The 26,512-nt window shown below is 37.8% G+C and overlaps 1 protein-coding gene across 1 annotated transcript in view; it reads right to left on the reverse strand.

Annotated features, from left to right (window-relative positions):
• Window positions 1-209: 209 nt before the first annotated feature.
• The window catches only part of LOC145269028 (transmembrane protein 107-like), a 32,390-nt gene continuing 6,087 nt past the window's right edge, over window positions 210-26,512 (reverse strand). Inside the window, exons 3-5 of the mRNA XM_080124615.1 lie at window positions 11,866-11,933; window positions 9,229-9,329; window positions 210-2,434 (exon numbers count right to left, since the gene is read on the reverse strand). Of these exons, the coding sequence (XP_079980741.1) occupies window positions 2,271-2,434; window positions 9,229-9,329; window positions 11,866-11,933 (333 nt within the window). The 3' untranslated portion in view covers window positions 210-2,270. The remainder of the gene's footprint in view (window positions 2,435-9,228; window positions 9,330-11,865; window positions 11,934-26,512) is intronic.

Here is a 26,512-nt window from a genome sequence, read left to right on the forward strand (position 1 = left end):
CATTGTTGGATTTGTGTTTCAGACATTGTTGGATTTGTGTTTCAGACATTGTTGGATTTATGTTTCAGACATTGTTGGGTTTGTGTTTCAGACATTGTTGGATTTATGTTTCAGACATTGTTGGATTTATGTTTCAGACATTTTTGGGTTTGTGTTTCAGACATTGTTGGGTTTATGTTTCAGACATTGTTGGATTTATGTTTCAGACATTTTTGGGTTTGTGTTTCAGACATTGTTGGATTTATGTTTCAGACATTTTTGGGTTTGTGTTTCAGACATTGTTGGATTTATGTTTCAGACATTGTTGGGTTTATGTTTCAGACATTGTTGGGTTTGTGTTTCAGACATTGTTGGATTTGTGTTTCAGATATTGTTGGATTTGTGTTTCAGACATTGTTGGATTTATGTTTCAGACATTGTTGGGTTTGTGTTTCAGACATTGTTGGATTTATGTTTCAGACATTGTTGGATTTATGTTTCAGACATTTTTGGGTTTATGTTTCAGACATTGTTTGGTTTGTGTTTCAGACATTGTTGGATTTATGTTTCAGACATTTTTGGGTTTGTGTTTCAGACATTGTTGGGTTTATGTTTCACGCATTGTTGGGTTTGTGTTTCAGACATTGTTGGATTTATGTTTCAGACATTGTTGGGTTTGTGTTTCAGACATTGTTGGATTTGTGTTTCAGATATTGTTGGATTTATGTTTCAGACATTGTTGGATTTGTGTTTCAGACATTGTTGGATTTATGTTTCAGACATTTTTGGGTTTGTGTTTCAGACATTGTTGGATTTGTGTTTCAGACATTGTTGGGTTTATGTTTCACGCATTGTTGGGTTTGTGTTTCAGACATTGTTGGATTTATGTTTCAGACATTTTTGGGTTTGTGTTTCAGACATTGTTGGATTTGTGTTTCAGACATTGTTGGATTTGTGTTTCAGACATTGTTGGATTTATGTTTCAGACATTGTTGGGTTTGTGTTTCAGACATTGTTGGATTTATGTTTCAGACATTGTTGGATTTATGTTTCAGACATTTTTGGGTTTGTGTTTCAGACATTGTTGGGTTTATGTTTCAGACATTGTTGGATTTATGTTTCAGACATTTTTGGGTTTGTGTTTCAGACATTGTTGGATTTATGTTTCAGACATTTTTGGGTTTGTGTTTCAGACATTGTTGGATTTATGTTTCAGACATTGTTGGGTTTATGTTTCAGACATTGTTGGGTTTATGTTTCAGACATTGTTGGGTTTGTGTTTCAGACATTGTTGGATTTGTGTTTCAGACATTGTTGGATTTGTGTTTCAGACATTGTTGGATTTATGTTTCAGACATTGTTGGGTTTGTGTTTCAGACATTGTTGGATTTATGTTTCAGACATTGTTGGGTTTATGTTTCAGACATTGTTGGATTTGTGTTTCAGACATTGTTGGATTTATGTTTCAGACATTTTTGGGTTTGTGTTTCAGACATTGTTGGATTTATGTTTCAGACATTGTTGGGTTTATGTTTCAGACATTGTTGGATTTATGTTTCAGACATTGTTGGGTTTATGTTTCAGACATTGTTGGATTTATGTTTCAGACATTGTTTGGTTTGTGTTTCAGACATTGTTGGGTTTATGTTTCAGACATTGTTGGGTTTGTGTTTCAGACATTGTTGGGTTTATGTTTCAGACATTGTTGGGTTTGTGTTTCAGACATTGTTGGATTTATGTTTCAGACATTGTTGGATTTATGTTTCAGACATTTTTGGGTTTGTGTTTCAGACATTGTTGGGTTTATGTTTCACGCATTGTTGGGTTTATGTTTCAGACATTGTTGAATTTGTGTTTCACGCATTGTTGGGTTTGTGCTTCAGGCAATGTTTGATTTATGTTTGTTTGATGGTTCCCAATTCATCTGATTTCAATTCGTTTGATCCTACATATGTAAAAAAAACTTCTGCGCATTTAGGTGAAGCGAGTAAATACTGAGTTTTCCCCAAAGGAAAGGTTCAATATAAATATATTTTGAAAGAAAAGGTTCAATATAAATATATTTTGAAAGAAAAGGTTCAATATAAATATATTTTGAAAGAAAAGGTTCAATATAAATATATTTTGAAAGAAAAGGTTCAATATAAATATATTTTGAAAGAAAAGGTTCAATATAAATATATTTTGAAAGAAAAGGTTCAATATAAATATATTTTGAAAGTTGTTAATTACAAAATTAATGGCTGAAGTGATGTTTTCTTAGCTTTTATATCGGAATGATGATCTCTGGACTAAAATCCAAGGTTGAAACAATGAACTTCTATAATGTAAATGAATTCGGTCATGCTGGGTAGCACGTTGCAGAAGCCAAAGATATACCAATAGTTAGAGATAGGCCAGAAACAGAGATACAGGAACACAGATGTAACTGACCCGCATATATGGGCAAGAGCAGCTGGAGAATGCTCATCAAGGAAAATAGGATCATTATGTAATAAAAACAAAAAAAAAAGGATACAAACATTGTACAGGGCATTTTTTTTTTAGAGGCTACAAGCTTTAAATTGACAACTGTAATCTATTTGATTGCAGATTTGGCAACTATCGGTTATTTTGAGTTCAGCTTGGTTTGGCAATTCATGATGAAGCGATTGACACCTGAGCAGCATTTGCAAATGATATGATCAATTTACTGAGAGAAACATTTGATGAGCGAATAACTTAACAAAATGGGCCCGCCAACTTGGAGATATGTAATGTCCTATGTCTACGCTGATAAATCAGACACAATAGACCATTTGTAGGTAAGCATTTGATGTGTTATTACCAAAATACAGCCCAATTTAATGCATAGAGTTTGTGATAATTTGACCTCTAAATTACACCACATACACACAAGCCGCGGGGACATATAATCAAAATTATATTTCAATTAAAATTGCCTAAAATTAATCTTTGGAATAAACCAAATATTTCTATGATAATATTTTTCTGTGATATATTTTAATTTAAAGTTTGCCGCCTCCAAAAAAACAAAAAACAAAAACAAATTCAGACACACACATTCTCACTTTTATGTATATATAAAATATAATATAGTGAAAATGTGTGTGTGTATGTATGCACACTTTTTCTGTATGTCCGCAAAAGATCTTTTTCCGGGGGCTGCTCAGGGGGGGGTCGTTCATTCTTAAAACATTTTATATGCCATCTAAATGATAATATCTATGAGTTAAGAATGGGGGTCGCCTGTCTATTTAATTTGCCCGACTTTGAAACGCTAAATATTCAACATTTTGGGATCACTGCATATTGCTTTCACTTTTCTGTATAAAAACAGCAAAACTGAATTCAAACTGGAACGTTTGGTCAATCACCGTCATATCAGATGCATTCATTGGGTAAACAAAGTAAAAACAACTATCCCGCAGTAAAACAATTTGACCTCATAAAAACTGCAGAACAGTGAGATGTTTGACATTCACTTTTTAATTGCTCTTACATTGCTACTGTCATCGTAGCGCAGGTGTTCAGGCTAAGCCTATTGGCCTCAAGGCTCCGGGTTCGAGTCTACCTGCCCCCCCCCTATTTTTAACATCGCTGTATCGCTGTTTTTTATCGGTTCCTTTTTTTAATATTTAAACAGGGTTAAGTTTCCTTTTTGTTCTGCTTTACTCCCCCCCAAACACACACACCTACAAACACCTGGGCAATGCGGGGTATCCCCGCTAGTCTATAATATAAATCTTAAACATCGGTTTGTGTGTTTGCGTGTATGTCTTGCTAAAACTTTCAACAGACGCAACAAACACAATTGGTATCGTTTTTTTTTTTGTTTTTTTTTTTACATAGTGATCACCACTTATCAAGGCCCGGAAGCCACTCAGGGATAAGGGTTAATGCAAGTACATACATTACGTTAGTGTGGAGATTTGATGAAGTGTTTACTTAAGGGGGCGGTTCATTAGGAATTTGCTAACGTTGGACTTGAACACATCCAAGTTGTAGTCAGGTGAGAAGCAGGCAGACGGAACAGAGTTCCACAGGCGTGCAGTTCTAAGAAAGAAGCTTTGTTCATGGAATCCACGTTTTGATTTAGGCACAGATAAAGAGTGGGGGAAATTTTTCAGAGTGGATTCGGCTAGACGGGTGTTTTTCGTGAAAGATTGGCGAGGGGGGACCAGAGATTGGAGTTCAGACGAGCACCTGCCATGGAAATAATGATAAAACAAGGATAGGCTCGCAATGTCTCTTCTGTGGGAGAGAGGTTGCAGGGTAGAGAAAAGGGCATCCCCCACTAAACCACAAAGTCTATTTTGTACTCTGTCAAGGCAGGATAGGCTGTTTTTAGCAGCTCCTGCCCAGATATGGCAGCAGTATTCCATCCTTGGACGTACTTGGCTTTTATATAGATAGAGAATTGCATCAGTAGTGAGATATCTTCTGGAGTGGTAGAAGGATCCAACCATCTTTCCAGCGACCTTGGCAACAGACTTGATGTACGTGTTCCATTTTAGATCAGGAGTAAAGGTCAAACCCAGAAGCTTGTCAAAATACGGGGCCTCTCTTAGACGAGAGCCATCCATTTCAATTGATGCCAGATGGGGATCAGAGCGTTGTTGATGTAAAGATAGAAGCTTGGTTTTGAATGCATTAAAGGTGACCAACCACCTCTTCCCCCACTGTACCACGAGCTCAAGATCAGAGGAAAGAGAATTAGAGAGAGCTTTGTCATTTATGGCCTTTGATGTGTTGCCGTAGATGGTCGTGTCATCAGCATAGATGTCAACGAATGATTTAAGTATGTGTTTAGGGATATCATTGATGTAGATCAGGAAGAGAGTTGGGCCCAGGATCGACCCCTGAGGGACTCCAGCATTAATACTGCAGGCCTCTGAATTTTGTCCATCGACCACTACTCCTATGAGCCTATCAGAGAGAAATGATTTAATGATTGAGAAAACATTTCCAGTTATACCGTAGCTGGAAATCTTGTGAAGTAGACCCTTATGCCATACCTTGTCGAAGGCCTTTGATATGTCAAGAGCAATTGCCCTAGAAAGGAAGCCTTTGTCAAGAGATTCACTAATCCTGTGAGATATAACCGTCAGCACATCTGCGGTAGATCTTGCAGAGCGGAAACCATATTGTGTGTCACTAAGAAGGTTGTTTCTGTTGAGGTGGTTGACTATTTCTCTATTTAATATGGATTCCAGCAACTTACTCATAACACACAGGAGACTTATTGGTCTGTACTGAGAGGGAAATGACTTATCACCTGAATTCTTAAATACAGGGCAAACTGATGAGGTCTTCCAGGGAGTTGGAAAGCACTACTCCTTAAGGCAACGCTCAAACAGTTTCGTAAGTATGGCAGCAAGTTCTGGTTGAAGCTTTTTTAACACTATAAAAAAAAGATCAGTCCCTCCGACAACAAATATCCAAAAATTGGCCAAAAAGATTAATTCTGTGTTGGTCAACTGAGCCGTTTTTTTCCAAGGAGGGATTAGTTTTTGTGTCGACATTTTTGCAAAGTCATCATACGTCTTGCAATAACTAAGCTTATTTTGAATGCCCACGACGTTGTAAGCTGCCATGGGCGCGACGGCTAAACTGTTGGCTTTTTTTTTTCACCTTCTTTTCCTGTTAGCATTACAACTTAGAGCCTGGCTACTGCGGCTATTTTTTTTTTATGCTTGTACAGATACCCGCTGCTATTTTCATTTGGTTAATTTTTTTTTTGTTTTTTTGCGCTTGCACGGGTACTTGCTCGATTGAAACATTTTTTTAGGGCTGGATTGCTCAACAGTCTTACAACACCACCTCTTGTGCCAAACTTAAGCAAGAATAAGAAAAAGTGACTGACATGAGACGGTCATTTAGGAAGTCTCGATAATCGCTCAAAAATCGAACATTAAACTAGATGCTGGTAGAAACCCACCCATTATTATCATTATTATTATTCAATATCTATCTATCTATCTATATCTACTGCAACGAGTCTGTAGTGATCGGTGACACAGAAGGGTGAATATAATCTAGGTGATAATGAAATGTGGGTCAGAAGCAGAAGTTGCATTTGGGATGTGACTGTGATTGTTTTGATAATTTCAAATTTGAGAGGAAAATAGAAATCGTTTGGATTTAGGAAAGTGTGGAGAAAAAAGCAATTTTCGGAATTACAATGAATGATCGAGAGGGAATTGGGCAAAAGCAACAAAAAAGCAAAGCAAAGAAACAACAGAACTAGTGTCAATTGTCTGATATAAAGGGTTTCCCCCGACATTGATCAAAGCAGGTAACTCCGGGTACTCCCGCTAGTAGAATATAAGATAGACTGCAGAAGTTGATAGCTCATTGTAATGCACAACTGACCCCTCCTTGTAAAAAAAAATGGCCCAGTTGACGGTGAAAGAATGAATGTTTTGGGCCAATTTTTGGATATTTGTCATCCAAGAGATAGATCTTTCTAATGGTACTGATTTTGTCAGTGTTCGTTGTGTGTGTCAAAAGTTTTTGGTAGACATACAAACACATACACACACATTTTGCCTTTTATATATATAGACTAGCCTGGGTGCCTGGTGTTGCCAGGGTGTTTGGAGTCGTGTGTTGGGCACAAAAAAAAAGAAGTGGTATTAGGCAGGCTGGCAGGCTAAAACCTGTGACGCAAAGGCAGATAAGAAAGTGAAAGAAACCTTGACATCTTACCGCCATGACGTGACAGGAAGTGAAAAGCATTCAAATTTAGCGATGTCAATCAAAAAGTTGACTTGCAGAAATGGATAGTTAAGTGAATAAGTTTTAAACTAAGAATCATACAGGAGCAGAAACGAACATTGCTTTTATAACTGAATGCCAGGTAAGCTTCCCACTTTCTGCCTGTTTTATTTATTTATTTCCCCACAATGTTGGGGAAAACCAGCTCCCCCCAAAAAGGGGAAATTCTGGCAGTGTCGAAATGAATAGCAATTGTCTGATATGAAGGGTTTTCCCTAAATTGATCAAAGTTGATTGCCTTTCTGGACGTCAAAATGAATAGCAATTGTCTGATATGAAAGGTTTTCCCTAGATTGATCAAAGTTGATTGCCTTTCTGGACGTCCTGACCAGGGGGCCAGGCGGTGTGCCTTCGTTCCGATCAGTTTTGCTTTTATATGAAAAAGACAAACAAACACTGGGAACCAGGGATTTTTTTAAAAACTCAATCAAGATGAAGATAGAGACGACGATAGAGAGTATAAGGAAAGTTTGCCAAAATAGTAACCTTGTCGAGAAGCCCAGCAAAAAAAGCCTTTCTTGGACATACAAAAACATGCGCGCCTATTTTGCCTTTTATATAATAGACTAGCAAGGTTGCCTGGCGTTGCCTGGGTGTTTGTCGGTGTAAAAGAAAAAAAAAGTTTTGGTAGGCAGGTAGGCTCGAACTCGAACTAACAGAAAATGTGAAAATCCTGACATCTTACTGCTCGGCCACAACGGGACAGGAACTGAAAAGAATTTTAATTTAATGATTAAACAGTTAAGTGACAAGTGCATAAATTTAATGCGGTCAAACATCATGTCATAAGGGAAACTTCACTTTGGCTGCAAGCCAGTTTCTGCATATTTGTTTGTTTCCCCTCCAAAAGATGTTGGGGAAAACCAGCTCCCCATAAAAAAAGGGGGAGTGTCCAAATGAATAGCAATTGTCTGATGTGACGGGTTTTGGCCGCATTGATCAAACCTCATTGCTTTCTGGACATCTCCAGCACAAGTGCCAGGGAGCTGCCTTTGCTACGGATTCAGTTTCGCTTATATACGGAAAAGCCAACCAAACACGCAAAGAGTAAAAAATATTGTGAAAATAGCGTGTAAAAGTTGCCCAAATAAAAGATACACATGACCTCGTTTCGTGAATCGTAGATATTATAATCTAGGTAGTATATAAAAAATTCTAAGAAGCAGTGACTCCACCCCTACCCCGAGCGCCCCCTCCAAGCCTTTGCCAGACATACACAAAATGTGCACACACTAACAGACATTCTACCTTTTATATATATAGATAAGATAGATGGCAGAAGTTGATACCTCATTGTAATGCGGCTGGTTGTTGTTAGGTAAAATAAGTCTTTGAAACTCCTAAAATACATTTTTTCAACGCACCAAGGCTTAATCTCCAGTAATGCACTGTCTTCATTGCTAATTTTGAGTAAATATTTTGCCGAAACGTCGTGAAACAACAACTAAGAAAAGATTAGGATAATAGTCCGCAATAAATAAATTAATAAATAATACTCATCTCAATAATGAATTCCAATTAAATAAATAATATGTTGTTCTTGCTTAAAACAACATATTTGTCGACAAGCACTGTACTGCACTTTGTTTTGTATGACCAAACTGTTGAATCCACTCGATCTAAAAAATTTGAGGTTTTACTTTTTTAGGCGATTTCAACTAAGAAAGATGAGGAAAATAGTCCGCAATAAATTAATTAATAATACTCATCTCAATAATGAATTCCAATTAAAAATAATATATAATTTTGAGTAGTTTTGAATCATCAGATTAAAGTCTCTCTCTTTAACCCTTTATGACCTGGTTGAACTAATTCGTCAGTCATAAATAAATGGATATAATGGCATAAATAAAGTGGGAATTGATTCAAACACACCTTGTACATATTAGTTAAGTATCTAGGTAGATGCTAGATACCTCCAGATTGCAACTGTCCATTGCTTACATTCAGTATGCCGCCATCTGTCTCAGAGAGTGGATGATTTCGTTTGTTGTCATAAACACACTTTTTTCAAGCACTATGGATAATAATCAAGGTAAGTTTATGAAATGCAAAAATTCTCAGTAGTAGTTTAACTATTAAACTTCATATTTTTTCCAGTAAGCTAACTAAAACTAACAGTAAATATTTTTTAATCATCTACATTTTAATTTAGGTCATAAAGGGTTACTGCCAAATTCAGTCATTTTTAGAAAAAAACATTTATGCTTCGAGTTCTTTATATGTTCAACTATTTTTTGTAGTGTTTGGTTTGGTTGTTTTGTAGAGGAAAATACTATCCTTTAAACTAACTAAAATTAACAATAAATATTTTTTTAATCATCTACATCATAATTCAGATCATAAAGGGTTAAGACTCACATTGCGCATCCATTATATGATTTTTATATGATTTCTCTTCATTCAACACATGTCCTCAAACCTCACCGGACAAGTTTCATTTTCTTCCATGTCGGATTAAAAAGATACAGATTATATTTTGATAGTGGATGAACATTGTGGTGCCGCTGAAGAAGCTCAACAGTTCAAAGACCAATAACACCAACGTCAGAGACAAGGCCGTGTAAAACCTGGAAAAAAACAAAAAAAAAACAATGAAAAGCAAAATTATTTGGAATCTTTGGAACACTGTTCTGATCATCTCATATTTTCACAAAATTTTTCTCAATTTGATCCTTGACCTTCTTCAGGCGAACTTTTTTTGTTGAACTCGGGAATCTGGACGGAATTTTGAATGGAAGCCTTTACTTACTTCACGGGGAAGAGGGAGGCAGTTGGTTGTGATGAGCATGCCCCTCATTCGAGACGAAGTAGGTTCATTCCACTGTCGGATTTCGCTGCGGTTTGCTTGATCTGTGATAGTTGGCGGACTTTCTTGTGTGTGTAGTGCGTTTGCTCAGTTGCAAGAGGTTCGTGTTTTGAATCCTGAGTTCGGATGTGTCTAACTGATGAGCCCAAATGAGGGCGAAACTCGAGTCTTGGACTTCCAGTTTGTTGGCTGTCAATGCTCTTGTGAGCTGTGACATTGTCTGACTGTGGAAATAATTTACATACATATATATATATATATATATATATATATATATATATATATATATATCTTGTCTAAAACTTTCTGTAAACAATATATATATATATATATATATATTGTTTACAGAAAGTTTTAAACAAGATAAGTCATTGGTACCATCAGTTTCAAACCCGATAATTAGAATCATTTTAGATACCCATATCAAGCTCTCTTCAGCCAATAGTAATCTCTAGAAGATTAGTATTGGATGAAGAGAGCTTGATATGGGTAGCAGGTAGCAAGTAGGGAGAAAAAGAAAATGAAAACAACGTAACGTCTTTGTCGATGTCTCTATGGTGTAACTGGATAATGCATTAGCTGTTGCACCCATCGCCAAACCGAAAATGACATAGGTTTAAATCAAGGCTAGACACTCAAAAAGAGGCGATGACTTTCGAAAATATGGGTGAAAAAGTGCCTCCTCCCTGTAGAAAAGTGCCCAGTTGAGGGTGAAGGAATTAATATTTTTAGTCAATTTTTCAATAATTGTCATCCGAAGTGTCGAGCTTCAAAATGATACTGAAAATCTGTCACCTCTGTCGAAAGTTTTTGCAGGACATACATACATACATACATTTAAACAGACAGGTGGGATTTATATTATAGACTAGCATGGGTGCCTGGCATTACCCGTGTGTTTGGAGATGTAAAAGAAAAAAAAGAGTTTTGGTAGGAAGGTAGATAGGCGCGAACCCGAACCCTTGAAGCGAATAGGCTGATAACTTACCATGACGCTACATGACAGGTGCATAAATTTAATGAGGGCAAACATCACGCGATAGGGGAAAGAAATCCTGCACTTAACTTTGGCTGCAAGCCAGTTTCCCCAACATGTTGGGGAAAACCAGCTCCCCATGAAAAAAGGAGTGTGCCAAATGAATAGCAATTGTCTGATATGACAGGTTTTTCTCACATTGATCAAAGCTCATTGTTTTTCTGGATATCCCGGCACGAGTGCCCGAGAAAGCTATTTGTATATGGATTCAGTTTCCGTTATATACAGAAAAGCTAAACAAACATGCAGAGAATAAGAAATACTATGAAAATAGTATATAAAAGTCGCTCAAATAAAAGATAGACGCAACCTCGTTTCGTAAATTATAGATATTATAATCTAGGGTGTATATAAAATGTTCTAAGAAACAGTGACTGCCCCGAGTGCCCCCCCACCCCTCCAAAAGCTTTTTTCGGACATACAAAAAATGTGCACACACTAACACACATTTTACCTTTTATATATATAGACTAGGGGGGGGGTACCCGGCGTTGCCCGGGTGTTTGGAGGTGTAAAAGAAAAAAAGTTTTAGTAGGAAGGTAGGCTTGAACCCCAAAGCCTTGACGCGAAGGTGGAAACGAAATGGAACAAAAACCCTGAGACCTAACCGTCTTGGCCACGAAGGGAGAGGAAGTGATAAGCGTCTGAAGTTAACGCTTATAAAGTGAAATTGACAGGTGCGAGAAAGTTGTGTGATGTTTAACCTAGTTTTGCGCTGCCAGCCAGTTTCTGTTTCACCCCCCCCACCATCATTCGCTTTTTTCATACTGAAAAACGTAACAAAAATATCTCGAAAATAGCACATAAAAGTCGGGCAAATTAAAGATAGCCGTGACTCCCGTTCTTAAGTCGTAGATATTATGATTTAGACAGCATATAAAAAGTCTTAAGAAGGAGTGAGCCGACTGAGAAGCCCGGCGAAAAAAACCTTTGGTGGGCATACAGAAAAATTGCACACACACACACACTTTCGCTTTTATATATATACAGATGGAGACAAGAAATAAAAAACATATGAAATTTATAATAGGTCGTTGTTATATTTTTAATTTATTGCATTTCCATTTTTTTTTTTCATTGTAATTTATCTGATAAATGTAGATATATTTTTTTTTTCAAACGTTTTTAAATTTGATCTGCATTCGGCATATTCCGGTGGTTTACGTCAGCTGCCGGTCAAGCCCGAGCCAACATCATGGAAATCCGGTATGCTAAATGCAAATCACCCGAACGAGAATAAAAAAAAAAAAATGTTGCTTACTCAACGTCAACTTTATTGTAGTCATCAGCTGTGTAAGTTGCAGGGAGAGAGTACAGGATGTTGTCAGTCTGAATGGAAAAAAAAAAAAGAGAGAGAGAAAATAGACAAACTATCAAGTAAATTTTGGAGAGGGGGCTAAAAAAATCTGTACTCAGAATGTTAGATATTTACCGGGCAATGCCAAGTTAGATGATTATTATTATGATTCTATTTTTACAAAATAGAATGTCAGAAAGAATGTTATCTATTGAGCTTCTAAACAAAAAAAGAATTGGTACACTGAAAGAGTAAAATATAGTTATATATTACACAGACATGACAAGATATTTGCAGATAAAATTATTTATGTTAAAAAAGTTTCCAAAAATTATGAAAAAAATGTTAGAATATAAACAAAATACGTAGTGAAGGGTTTTTTTTTTCTTTTTGTTTTTTTTTTTACTCACATCTACCCATAACAAGGCATATCGCCACTTAGACGTAAGGGGCTGCTATTTGGGGCCATGTCTAGGAAAGATTAACAAGATGTTGGTTTACGTTACATTTAAACTTCTGCATATCAGTACAGCCAGGGAAGCAGGCAGCAGGAAAGGAACCATGCTTAGGAAAGATTAACAAGATGTTGGTTTGGAGTGAATGTGAGTAAAAGTTTTAAAAAAAAAGAAAACATCTTGAGTTTAAGTGAAATAAAATTATTTATGTTAAAAAAGTTTCCAAAAATTATGAAAAAGAATGTTCGAATATAAACAAAATACGTAGTTGTTAAAATGTTTTTGACTTATAATAGGGGTAGATATTTAATTGCTGCCCACCACAGCAATATGTGGCACAAGGCCGGAAGGTGGGGATCCAGCAAGCTCCCCTAAAGGAGGGGCACTCCTGAAATTGCAAAAATTGCCTAAGAAACCCCGTCAGCACTCCCCTGCTTTGTCCAGTGAATTGTTATATACGTCCAGAGATTACAGTTAGGATATCTGCTGTGGAACGGGCTTGCCTAAATCCATATTGTTGGTCAGTTAGAAGTTTCGCATCTGTAAGGTGATGGACTAGGGCTTGGTTAAGTATGAGCTCAAATATTTTGGCGAAAAGTGGAAGGAGGCTAATGGGGCGATAATGTAATGGGTCAGTTCTTTCGCCAGAATTCTTGAAAACTGGTACCACAGAAGCGGTTTTCCAGCAACCAGGAAAGCAAGATTCTTTAAGGCATTTGTTGTAAAGTTTGGAGAGAACTGGAACTACTTCGGCGGAGCACTTTTTTAATAGCACAGTCGGGATGAGATCAGGTCCACATGCTTTTGAAGTGTCAAGGTTTTTTGTGATACTATGCACCTGAGAAGAGGTAATTTTCAGATCGTCTAGTGTGACGTCTGTCCACAAAAGAAAGTCAGGGAGAGGGTGGTTAGCAGAGTCCAGTGTGGAGTTGGAGGCAAACCGACTGGCAAGTATGTTAGCCTTCTCAGTTGCTGTGCAAACAACCTCATGATTGTTGGATAGCGGGGGAATAGTTGATTGCCCCTTATTTACTACACTGTCAAAGCCGCTAGGAGACACATCCCATCATAAAAGATTTATAATGGGGGTATGACTCCAATGATTTCGACAATCATTTTTATAACCAATCAGAAGCTTCAAAAGTTATTATAAAAAATGTCGAATTTCGGATTCAATCAGTTCGCCATCGTCTTCTGTCTTGAAACAACTGAATCGTGACTGCATTGATTCTTTGCTGCGATCTTTGTTACTAAGAATTACTCAACACTCAAAATCGTTACTGCATTGATTCTTTGCCGATTTGATTTACTGCCGCCATCTTTGTTCAACATAATGTCTCAACACTTAACAGTAGTGAAGGGTTCTTTTTTATTCACCTTCACCCCCTAACAAGACATATAGCCACTTGGACGTAAAGGGCTACTATTTAGGACTATGTCTAGGAAAGATTAACAAGATGTAGGTTTACATTACATTTAAACTTCTGCATATCAGTACAGCCAGGGAAGCAGGTAGCAGATAGGGAATTCCAAAGTCTATCTGTTTAAGGAAAGAAACTACTAGAGTAGAAAGCTTTCTGGCATTCAGGACCCTCAACAGTGAAGGGGAGAGATTTTGCTGCTAAGCAAGTTTGTCGGGGATATGTATGTTAAGGGGGCACAAGTGCAACGAGTTCATGAGAGCATATTCCATCAAAATTGTTGTAAAACAGGCACAAAGATGCAACATTGCGGCGATGGGACAGGGGTTGGAGCTTAGTTGAGAAAGTGGGATATATTAGATTGAAAATTCTTTTTTGGACCCTATCCAAGAGGGAGAGGCCAGTAACAAAGTTAAATCATCCGATTTGTGACTTAGTCATGTGGAGGTAATGAAATAACATAATAGCGTGGTAAGACACGTAATGAGTTTAGTTTAGAGTTGGGAGAGAGACTGGAAAAGTCGGACAAGTTAACACAAAAGATATCGTCTCCGCGTTTTGGATGCTGGGAGAAACGTGACTTTAGCATAATGTAGAAAATTACAACATTATGCAGCTCCGATGCGAAGTCAAGAATATATATCGTATTGCTGTTTGGTTGGTTGGTTTTGCTTTACGGCATATCAACCCTTTTCAGGTTATTTAATGCCGAATCCACTAATTTTGAAAAAAATGTTTAATAGTATATATATTTTTTTTCAAGTACTTAACCCATAGTTGAGACCCTAACAGGTACTATCACTCCGAGTCAGAGTGGACCTGGGAGCAATGGCAATTAAAGGGTGGCTCCACACTCCCCAGCCCGCAAGCTGGGGCCTCACCATCAGATATAGTTTAAGGTCATATCCAGGGCCCTATTGTTGTTTGGTTTTCTTCGGAGAGAGATGAACTTGAACAATGAGAAGAAACGAAGACACAACGAAGTGACGTATGTTATTTGCCTGTGCAATACACAGACTGAATGTTCCTATTTACAATGTCTCCCCACGGGACAGAGTTAGACACCAGGGTCGTTTTTTAATGTGGAGAAAAGGAACAAAAATAAAAATTGTCTCAGTCGTGAAGGATTTCTCCTCCTCTGACAGAGAACAAGAAATTGAATTCAGCATCTGAAGAACAGATACTACACTTTGAGGTATTTATTTGCTCCCCCACTGAGAAAATTAGGCACAAGGCCGATTTTTAATGTGAGGAGTGAAGGGGAAATGGGGACCAACTCCCAGGGGAGTAGAGGAGCTGGATAGTGACAATTGGTATGAAGGGTTGCCCCTACATTAACCAAGGTCTTATATGTGGGGTCGCCCCCACATATGGTCTTTGCTTGCAGTATCTGCCGGAACAGATACTACACTTTGAGTTTGACCCGAATATTAACAAACTGTTTTATTATATGCGAAACACCCACACATACATACAACAATAGAAGACTATTTTAACCACAATTACCATATATCACAACATACCAGTTATTTTAATTCATGAAGATTACATATGTATTATTATTAGTGTTGGGACGATTAATCGGGAATCGGAAAAATTGGAAGATTTGGGAGTATCGAAATCGGAAAAATTGACCCCTCTTTTCCGATGCCAAAACGATTCTTTTGTCTTTTTTTTTTTTTTAATTTTGTTTAAAGTAAAATCGGTACTTGTGCATTTAACGAACCAGACGGTACTCAGCATTTGCTCGGCTTTGTCCGGCGCATGACGTCAACAGCCGGATAAAACCGAGCGTTGCCGATAAAATAAAAACAACGCTACAACAAAATAACTGTACAATGAAATTGTAAACTGTAGAAACATAAAAAAATTAAATAAGTAAAAAGCAAAAACCTACCGTTCATTTATGATGGTTAGTCGGGATTTTGAGAAGAAGGTCCCAATCCTAATGGAGGTCCATCGACGACATGTTACACTTCTACACCTCCAACCGTAACCGTCAGAAAGGCTTGTTCTCTTTGCAAGTACCCAATCCTGGCCAAAATGTAAACACCTTTTCTCTTCTGCCAACAATTTCTGTTGCTGGCAAAAGTTTAGTGCAGCCTCTGGGGTTTGGAGCTGGTCCGCAAGGTTTGTAATATTCATTATTATTTCGTCAGTTATCTTTTTAAAACAAAATATTTTAAACTCTCTTCAAATAAGCGTTTCTTGAGTTGTGACACTCTTCCAATTGATAGCGAAATTCTCATCTGCTTAATCGGCAACGCTCAGTTATATCCGGCTGTTGACGTCATGCGTCGGACAAAGCCGAGCAAATGCTGAGTTACGTCTGGTTCGTTAAATACACAAGTACCGTAAAATCTTCTATTGCTGGTAATAATGATAAAATAATAAATATTTATTGATTTTAAAATCCCAGTAAAGCTAAAATCGATAGATCATCCTCCACAAGAGTATTTTGATGTTCAGTAATATATCTGCATATTTAACATGTGTTTTTATGAAAATCGGGGAAAAAAAAAATCTTATAGTTAAATAATTAGGGATTTATAAAGAATTGGAATCGGGAATTTAGTATGGAATTGGTAATTGTATTAGAATACGGAAAAATATTGGAATCGTGCCATCCCTAATTATTATAGAATCAATCCTTTATTGATTATTATATATTACGAGGAATATATAATTCATATATAATATAATATAATATATAGTTCATCAAATTCCGTCTGTTTACAATATTATGTCAGCTGATATTTGAGCTTGACAAATGTCCTGGAAAAGTCACTACTGATTAATGTTTAGTTTTCAAATACGCAAACGAAGAAATGATTTGCAGCGATTTTAAATGGTACCTCTTCTTTTATTGTATATTGAACTCATTAATAAGAAAAAATTAAAATAAAATGGTGAGATACACCTGGGTTTAACAGGGGATCATTCAATCTGTAGTCGAAGGCTCTACCACTAAGTTATATCTCCAGATTATAATAAATCTGATTTTTTTAAGAAGAAATGATTTGCTGAAATTTAATTATCTCCCTTGCCGGTGTAACGTAAAATATTCCCCTACAAAAATTTTTTTTATCTATAAGAGAGAAAAGCTATTTTTAAAATTGGATTGTTTTTTTTTTTTTATTTTCAATACTTATCGAATGAATTTCTGTACAAAACATATCTAAGAACACTGCCAGACATATAAATTAGCTTTGTGTGAAATTTGCAAAAGATAGGCTCAGTCAGTTGGAACTAATAGCATGCCTTTTTCGGAAGCTTGGCAAATACTCACAAGATGGCAGCAATCAGGCTGGCTTTGGTGTTGTGAGAGGTCATGTTGGTAATGTTCTCGACATATGACCAAACAAAGTAGTCCAATATGTTCAGGTTCAGGATGGCGTGGGGAGCTAATGAGAAAAGGATACAAAGTTAAAGCATTCCTTCTGAAGCAACACCAAGGGTCTGCCCTCGGCTACCTGATTGCACCAGGGGATCACCAAACTCTTCAGCACATCCAGGTACACTTTAGTGTTGACTTTCAAGCAGACTTTGAAGATATGAGGTGGCATGATGTGGCTCTAACTTGAAACCACACCAAAGACAATAACTGTGGCCAGAAACTTCGTTTTCATCACACTGGGCACGTCCCTGTTATCTGTGACAATCCAACAATGCATTTTCAGGGTGCTGGCAATGGTCCTGTTGTCATAACTTGGATTGGTAGAAAGTATGAGTTGTACAATGGGACATCTCCGCTCTCACTCGTTGAACATTGTGTCACTTTCAAACATGATAGAAGGCTCTTATCGCTCTTGGGATTGCTATACAACTAGCCAACTAGTAGATGGTCTGCAACAATAAGAGAAAACTGGTTTCCATCAAATGGAAATGGAATCATGTCTCTTCTAAGGTGACAATTTTAGCGTTCTACTGTGTAATGAAATAGCTTCACCATCTAGATATACTCTATACCATTGCTAAGGTTGCTGGAAATGTAGTTGGATCATTCTATTGCTCCAGTACATATCTCACTGCTGATGCAATTCTCTACTTATATAAAAGCCAAATACGCCCAAGGATGGAGTACTGTTGCCCCATCTGAGCATGAACTGCTACAAGCTTCCTATCCTGCCTTAACAAAGTTCAAAATAGATTTTGTAGCCTAGTAAGGGATGCCCTTTTCTCTTCCCTGCAACCTCTTTCCCACGGAAGAGACATTGTGAGCCTGTCTCTGCTTTGTCGTTATTTTTATAGCAAGTGCACGTCTCTCAAATCTATCGTCCCCATCCCCCGGCGCCAAACTTTTACGAAAAACACTCATTTAGCTGAAATCGCTATCAATAATTTTCCCTACTCTTTATCTGTGCCTAAACGTAAACGCAGATTCCATAAACAAAGCTTCTTTCTTAGAACTGCACACCTGTTGAACTCTGTTCCATTTTCCTGCTTTCCAGTTGACTACAATATGGCCGTCTTCAAGTCCAATGTAAACAAATTCTTGCTGAGTTGTCCCATTAAATAATCCAATTTACCAAATTTCCACTATTAACGATTACTACGATATTTTTTCATTGACTACTGTACACTCATTAATCTTTATCCTCGTATGTGAAAATCATGGATTACAATAGAAAAATGCGAGCATGAAAAGTAATATGGTTAAGATTTAAACATATAAAGTAGAAAGACTAGTTGTTAAAATTGGGAAAGAAAAAAATATTCTGGTAAAAAATACAATAAATTTTGCAGTATTAATTAAGAATTGATTATATAATGTTAAATTGAATTTTTAAAAACATTTTTAATGCTCCAATATTTTAAATTATTAATTTACTATATTTTTTACTAGAATATCTTTTTTTCTTTTCCAGTTTTAACAACTAGTCCTTTACTTTTCCATGTTTAATCTTAACCATATTACTTTTCATGCTTGCATTTTTCTATGTAATATATATATATATATATATATATATATATATATATATATATATATGACAGGATGGTCTGCTGTGTGATAGATGACCCCGTCCCTATGGTGGATGGATGCATTTAATGGTAGAGGAATTGAAAAGACAAAAGGTTGCATAATGAGGACGAAAATATACCGTTATATATCAGCGAAAGAAATGCAATTTATTTACATAAGTAAATATATATATATATATAAGTAAATGGTAGTTTGCTTGAAGCATTGCTGGTAAAGGAATATATGGATGTTTTAAAAGTCAAAAGCAATGCGCATGATCCCGGTCCTTTCCGCATTACTTTTGGCTTTTAAAACTTCCATATATATATATTTTAAGGTAACCCCCTCCTCCTACCCCCACATATCTCCCTCCCCCCTCCATGTATCCCTATGCCCTCAGCCACACCAGAGATGAACTTTCCAGATCCCCCCCACAACCACCTTATGTCCTTAAACTCCAAAACTAAAACATTACCGACATACCAAGCACCCCCCTCCCACCTTTCCCATTGTTCCCTTCTTCTTTTTCCGCTTTCCTCGCACCCCTCCCCTGACATCATTCACTCTTTCATTCCACCATAAGCGAACATTTCTGTAAAAGTCTGAGGAAGCTACATGATGGCAAAAAAACGGTCGTGTAGCTGAAACAATAATGTAACTTAACAGAAAGATACGGTAATAAAAAATAAAACGTATATATATATATATATATATATATACTTTCACTACACCGATGAAGACTGAAGGATCGGTCGAAAATTATGTACTTGTAAAAAAAAGTTAAATTTTTTTTCATAATATTATTTTGTATTCCTGCACGTCACCAATTGAAAACAAATAAAGAAAAGTTATAAGCTTTTATACTTTTCATATTCTTTTTTATACATTTCCATTCATATATATATATATATATATATATATATATATATATATATATATATATATATATAAAGCAATATTTCTTGAATCCATTATTACTTTTATGTGTCTTTATTAATTTATTTATTGCAGACTATTATCCTCATTTATTTATTTATTTTTTTGGGTTGTTATTTCACAACCAGATCTGACCATGGAAGACCAGATAATAAATAAACATGAATTTATAAGACCAAAAAATTCAACCTTGATCGCCCTTCGGGGCCCATGATAGAGAGGTTGAATCTCTACGGTTCCAGGTGATGATTGTCTGAAGATAGCGATTTCAATCCTACCCAAAGCCGACCAGAGGCTTACTTGGCCAAAAACGTGGTGAGATGACTACAGAAGGCAGTAATTGCTGTGGATGCAGTTAGGAGATTCGGAGTTCCTAACTTGTCGCGGTTACCACCTGACGAAGGCCAGAAGAATAGATTTTTTTTTTTTTTTTTTATTCAATTTTCACCCCAAACAAGGCACAGTGCCACTTTGAAGCAGGGGGCTACTATTAGGGAATTAATTAGCGGGGTCATTATGAAGGGAGAAGAGTAGAAAGATGTTTGTTAACATTACACTTGAACTTCTGCATATCATTGCAGTTGGGAAAGCAGAATCCCGGAAGGGAGTTCCAAAGACCCGCAGTTCTGGGGAAGAAACTATTGGAGTAAAAGGCTTTCTTGCACCTAGGGATCTCCACTGTAAAGGGATGAGACTTAGTAGCTTGTCGGGTTTGTCGGGGGTAGTTACGTCGGGGAGGTACAAGTGTTTGCAGTTCGTCAGAGCATTCACCATTAAAGTATTTGTAGAACAGGCAGAGGGATGCAACATCTCGTCGATGGGACAGAGGTTGAAGCCCAGATGACAGTTCAGGACCTATCAGGTTTGCGACTCTTTTTTGAACCCTGTCCAGGAGCGAGAGACAAGCAGCAGATGCACCAGCCCAGATGTGACAACAGTACTCCATACATGGGCGAATGGTTGCCTTATAGAGGTATAGGATACTGGCAGGCGTAAGTAGTTTTCTAGCACGGTAGAGGGAGCCAACCTTCCTTGCAGCAGCCTTGGCAATGCTCTCAATGTATCTATTCCAGTTCATATTCCCTGTAAACGTTAGGCCGAGGAGTTTAAAAGAAGTACTTTCAGGCAATGTGTTCTTGGCCATTGCTATTGGTGGTAGAGAAGGTTTCTTGTAGTTATTGAAGGAAACAAGCTTAGTCTTAGCAGCATTGAATGAGACCAACCATTTTTGTCCCCATTCCACTACGGATTGGAGGTCATCCTCTAGTGTTTCTGCCATTTTCTTGGATATGTGTTCATTTGTTTTCCCCTCATATCTGTTATAGAGAGTGGTGTCATCGGCAAATATACCCATCTCCGAAACAATATTATCAGGGAGGTCGTTTATGAATATCAGGAACAATAGAGGTCCAAGGATAGACCCCTGAGGCACTCCCGCATTTATGTCATATTGTTTGGATGTACGTCCGTCGAGGACAACTTTGATTTTTCTATTACTTAAGAAGGATTTAATTACGTTATGAATTCTTCCAGTGATTCCATATGATCTAATTTTCCTTAGAAGACCATCGTGCCATACCCTGTCAAAAGCCTTAGATATATCAAGGGCCACCGCTCTACTCTCCCCTGTTTTATCCAATGAACGGTATATATGTTCAGAAACTACAGTTAAGATATCTGCTGTTGAACGGGCTTGTCTGAATCCATATTGTTTGTCAGTCAAGAGTTTAGCAGCTGCTAGGTGCTGGACTAGGGCTTTATTAACTAAGGACTCAAATATTTTGGCGAAAAGCGGGAGGAGGCTAATGGGGCGATAATTTAGTGGGTCAGTTCTTTCACCAGAATTCTTGAAGACTGGTACCACAGAGGCAGTTTTCCAGCAGTCGGGAAAACAAGATTCGTTAAGGCATTTATTGTAAAGTTTGGACAGAACTGGAGCAACCTCGGCAGAGCATTTTTTTAATAGCACAGCCGGGATGAGATCTGGTCCACATGCTTTAGAGGTGTCTAGGTTTTTTATAATAGCATGTACCTGAGAAGGGGTGATTTTCAAGTCGTCAAGTGTGGCGTCTGTTCGCAGTGGAAAATCAGGGAGTGAGTGGTGTACCGAGTTCAGTGTGGAGTTTGAGGCAAACCGACTGGCAAGCAGATTAGCCTTGTCAGTTGCCATGCAAGCAACCTCATGATTGTTTGTTAGTGGGGGAATAATTGACTGTCCATTATTAACTACGCTGTTGTAGATTTTCCAAAAATCCCGGGTTCCTAATTTCTGTGCTTCGATGCGCTTTCTGGTGGTTTCAGAGTAATCTGACTTAGCTGTGTCTATCACTCTCTTACAATTATTTCTAGCTTCTATAAACTTCTGTTTATTTGAGCTGGACTTATGTCGGTTGAATCTGCGGAACGCATGCTGCCTTTGACAAATGGCAGCTGCACAAGCAGAAGTAAACCATTGGGGGGAGTGGGGCTTGCTATAGTATTTCCGTGCGGGAACATGTGCTTCAATAGCAGTTTTGAACCATTCAGTTGTCTCATTTGCACACTGTTCCGCTGGAAGAGTAAAGATATTTTGCCATGGGGCATCTCTGATGAGCTCCCTGATGGCTTCCCAATCAGCCTTTTTGTAATACTTCGTTGTTTTGAGTAGTGGGTCTTCAGTTTTAGGGCGAGAATTTAGGCTGATTTCTACCATTATCACAGCGTGATCAGCATTCCCGAGTGGGCTATGGGCATTTGTTGTACAGTCATTGGGAACTGTTGTCAGAAAGAGATCTAGAAGTGAGGCATGTTGATCGTGCTGGTCTGGGAAACGTGTCGGAAATGTAACCATCTGAGATAGGGAATGAGATATAGAGAAGCTATATGTGGCGCTACCAGCTACGTCTGTGTGATTTGAGAATCCTAGCCAGTTACTGTGGTGGACATTGAAGTCACCAAATACATGTATTTGTGCGCTAGTATCGAGGGAGAGTGCTATATCTATGCTGTCTGAGACTTTGTTTATTAGGGTACAGTCTTGGTTTGAGGGAGAGCGGTAGAGAAAATATAAGTAGCTAATATTGTGTTGCATATTTAGTCTGAAGCACATAAAGGCCTGGCCCTCTGATTCTAGTTTTATTTCTCTAGTTAGGGGGAGGGTGTTTCGAATATAGACTCCAAGTCCATGCATATGTCTGTCCGAGTCCTTACGGTAGAGTGGGAGATAACCAGGCATGTTAAAGTGGTTAGAGGGTATGGAGGAGTGAAGGTTAGTTTCACTTAATGCTAAGATATCCGGGGTGTTTACAAGGAGAAATGACTCAACATCATCTAAGTTAGTTCTAAGCCCGCGGATATTAGTAAATGCAAGCCTCAAGGGAGGAGGCAGGTTGGTTTTCTTTGAGTTTGGTCCTGGTTTAAACGTAACTTTTGCTTGAGCTGTCATTTCATTTTATTTTATTTAAAAGTTTCAGTTAGGGTGGATGAGTGAGGGGGTGCTGGACAAGTAGTTGGGCAGAATACCAGACATGCAATACAAGTAGACCATCAGCTGTCCTCACCCACAGGATTGTGGCCTCAGGAAAGCCCACCGGGGATGAGTGCAGGGTCCCTTTCCATGCGCGACATGGCACTACAAACATCCCGATATTTTACAACTGTTGATGGAGCAGCCGCTCTAAGCGCTACCAAAGAGTTAGGGCTCCTGTACTATCAGTCGGAAACAGCAGCCAGGAACTGTCAATCCGGTACCCTCAATCCATTAGGCAAAGCCAGCCCAGTCCAACTGCACTGACATATATGGCACTGAAGCACCCCACTGTGTCCAGTTTAGGGGGATGGGATGTGGCAGGAGTGGGGAAAAGCGGCGTTCATTACCCTAGTCAGGAAACAAGGTCAACCACTGGGTGATTCAAGCGAGTCCCTGTGATAGTACCTCTACGCCTGGCCAATAGGCAAAGAAGGAGTATGAAAGCCGAGCGATAGACAGAGTCTATCTCCTCCTTAAGCAGTTTAGGTTTGCCAACCGGTGATTTGTTTGAGTCACCAGCTCTAGGAAGGTTGTCGTCCAGGACTGAAGAGACCTCCCTCCCCTAGGTTTAGTTTCAGAGTTTTCCTTCTCCTAGACGGATGGCCTGGGAAGACCTACGGGTCCATCAGCTCCGAGGGGGTTCGCCCCGCGCCTGGGTCCTAATCCAGGTATTTCTGCGACCCCGCATGGGTAGTTAATATTTATTGGTTATTTAGGTTAATATCTCCTGGAAAAATCGGGCATTTAGGTTAGCTTCTACAGAAGATTTTCACTCCTCAAGTGTGGTTTAAAAAGGGCATTATTATGCTGTCCATTTTTATTTATACTGAGAGAGGGTATACGTAAAAATTCATGCAGTGGAAGCAGTTAAATTTGCTACAGTATTGGATCGAGAGAGTCGAGTTAATGTATGGTTAGATATAGTTTTGTAAGTTTAGCAATGTATGGTTAGATATGGTTTAGTAGGTTTAGGAATGTATGGTTAGATATGGTTTAGGATTAGAATAAAGTGTTAGAGTATGAACTACTTTCTATTAGAAATTCTGATTTGGTGCCCAAACCGGACATTTAGTAAGACTGAAAGATTAGATATGCTCAGTATAGAGACAAGAGAACATTTGATATGGAGTACAGTTATACCTGATAGATATAGGTTATTGCATATTCTGTAAGTATAGTTAAAGTATAGATGGATGGATAAGTAGTATTGTATACGAATGCATGGAATTTTAGACAATTTGAGTAAGTTGCCTTTAGACTACAACTAAGGAGAATGACTTCGCCTTTCTCTTAATATCCGGAAGTTTTTATTTCAATGAGTACCGGTTTAGTTTGTGTAATAATTATTGCAATACTATCTCTTAATAAAGAGATATTAATGGTTACTGTTCATTATAGATTACTTTAAGTCAATGTATTGGACTAAGGCTAGTAAGTATTTACTTAGAAGCTTGGTTATGGGTTGGGAGTTATAATTGGGAGCATGCCTAGGAAATTTTAGGTGTTAATGGGTATCGATTTACGAGTTTGTTAAGGTCAAGGGCGGAGAGCAAGGACCCATCTAAGTTACGTGAGACGGATTTGTTTAGTGTCAACTTAGGAAGTAGAGCAGATTTGATTTGTTAGTGATCAGGAGAAAGAGAATTTAAGTAAAAAATAATAAGGTTTGTCATGCAAAACAGACAAGGCAGTCATCTTGGAGGTAAAGTATCTATAGGAGGTACTTGCTTAGTATACAAGCAGCAGTATTTTGTAGTTTGGAGAGGAATTTTAGGTACAATAGTTTCATGACTTATTGCACAAGTCCGTAGTCAAGGTGAGGGACGATGTACTTCTAATATTGAAACTGGGTTTATCTAATTTTAAAAGTAGTTGACTAGAGTGTTATTAAGTGTTCTACTTAGCTTAGGGATAGAATAAAGATTTAAGGTAATATTCAAGGTGATATAAGCAATTTCATGAGGATTGGATATATGATCACTGGATGTTGAACTGCTCAGGAGGATTCTTGTATCAATTAAGAAGGATGTCTTGGTGATATAAGATTTGAGAAATTAAGAGTCTGGGGATACAGAGAGCTTTGAGCCGATGAGGATTCAGTATAGGCGATTGTATATAGGTAACAAAGGTGGTTTAGTTTAGTACGCACGTATTGTACATATTAAGTATACTGCTTCAGTTCAATCCTCTAACGCAAAGGAAAATCCGTTTGCATTCCGGTTTGCAATTTTGTCAAGAGGGGAAATTTAAAAACAGCTTATCTAATTGTTGATGATATCAGTTTATAGACAATAGTACAGACTGATAAATTGTTGTGTAAGGCATAAGAGCCCCTCATCTTCAGATGAGATGATGGATCACGAGCATAAGTTCGGAGCAGGGATCCGGAAAGGAAATGGCAGTGTACAAGCAAGGGGGAGGGGTCACTGATGTTTATTAACTTATTTTTTTTTTTTTCTTAAAAAAAAAAAAAAAAAAAATTTTTTTTTTTTTTTCGATGGCTGATTATATTAAGTATCGTACTTAAATAAAGTTTTCATGTCCTCTAAATAACTTAGCATAATTTCTTTTGTTGGCTGAAACGTTGTGAAACAGCAAATAAAAAAAAAAATTTTAATTAAAAAAGATGAGGATAATAGTCCGCAATGAATAAATTATTAAATAATACTCATCTCAATAATGAATTCCAATTAAATAATATATATAAAAATCTCCACCGTACTGAATATCAATACTCTATGGCCGACTGGGATAGCTTCCGTACATTCATATCTGACCTACCTCTGCATTCCCTGTTTAAAAAGGATGTGTCCTCTATAGTATCAGACCTGACCGTATGGTTAATTATAGGCATAGACCGATTCATACCATCGAAAAAATTCCAACAAAAACCTAACAGCCAGCCATGGTTCCCCCCTGAATGTGCTGCTGCCATCGCGCACAGAAATCACTTTTTCCATAGCTACCAACGTAATAGATGTACTGAGACTAAAGCTGCTTTCAGGACTGCCAGCAACCACTGTAAAAGAGTAATAAAAGATGCAAGAGAGCTATATGCTCAGTCTGTTAAATCCAAAGTAGCTGAGCAGCGGCTTGGTTCCCACCAGTTCTGGCAAATAGCAAACAGGATCTTGAACAGAAGTGTGCGTTCTATCCCAACTATCATCAATGAACCTGAGGTCATCTCGTCAGCATCAGACAAGGCCAGACTATTTGCCAAGAACTTTGCAACTAATTCTACCCTATGCAACAATGACCATCAACTCCCTGTATTTCCTCCTATAACAGACAACACGCTATGCAACATACAAATATCTGTGCGTGAGGT

The sequence above is a fragment of the Euprymna scolopes genome, chromosome 45 (assembly GCF_053919585.1).
Source record: "Euprymna scolopes isolate OS-2025 chromosome 45, ASM5391958v1, whole genome shotgun sequence".
Lineage (NCBI taxonomy): Eukaryota > Metazoa > Mollusca > Cephalopoda > Sepiida > Sepiolidae > Euprymna > Euprymna scolopes.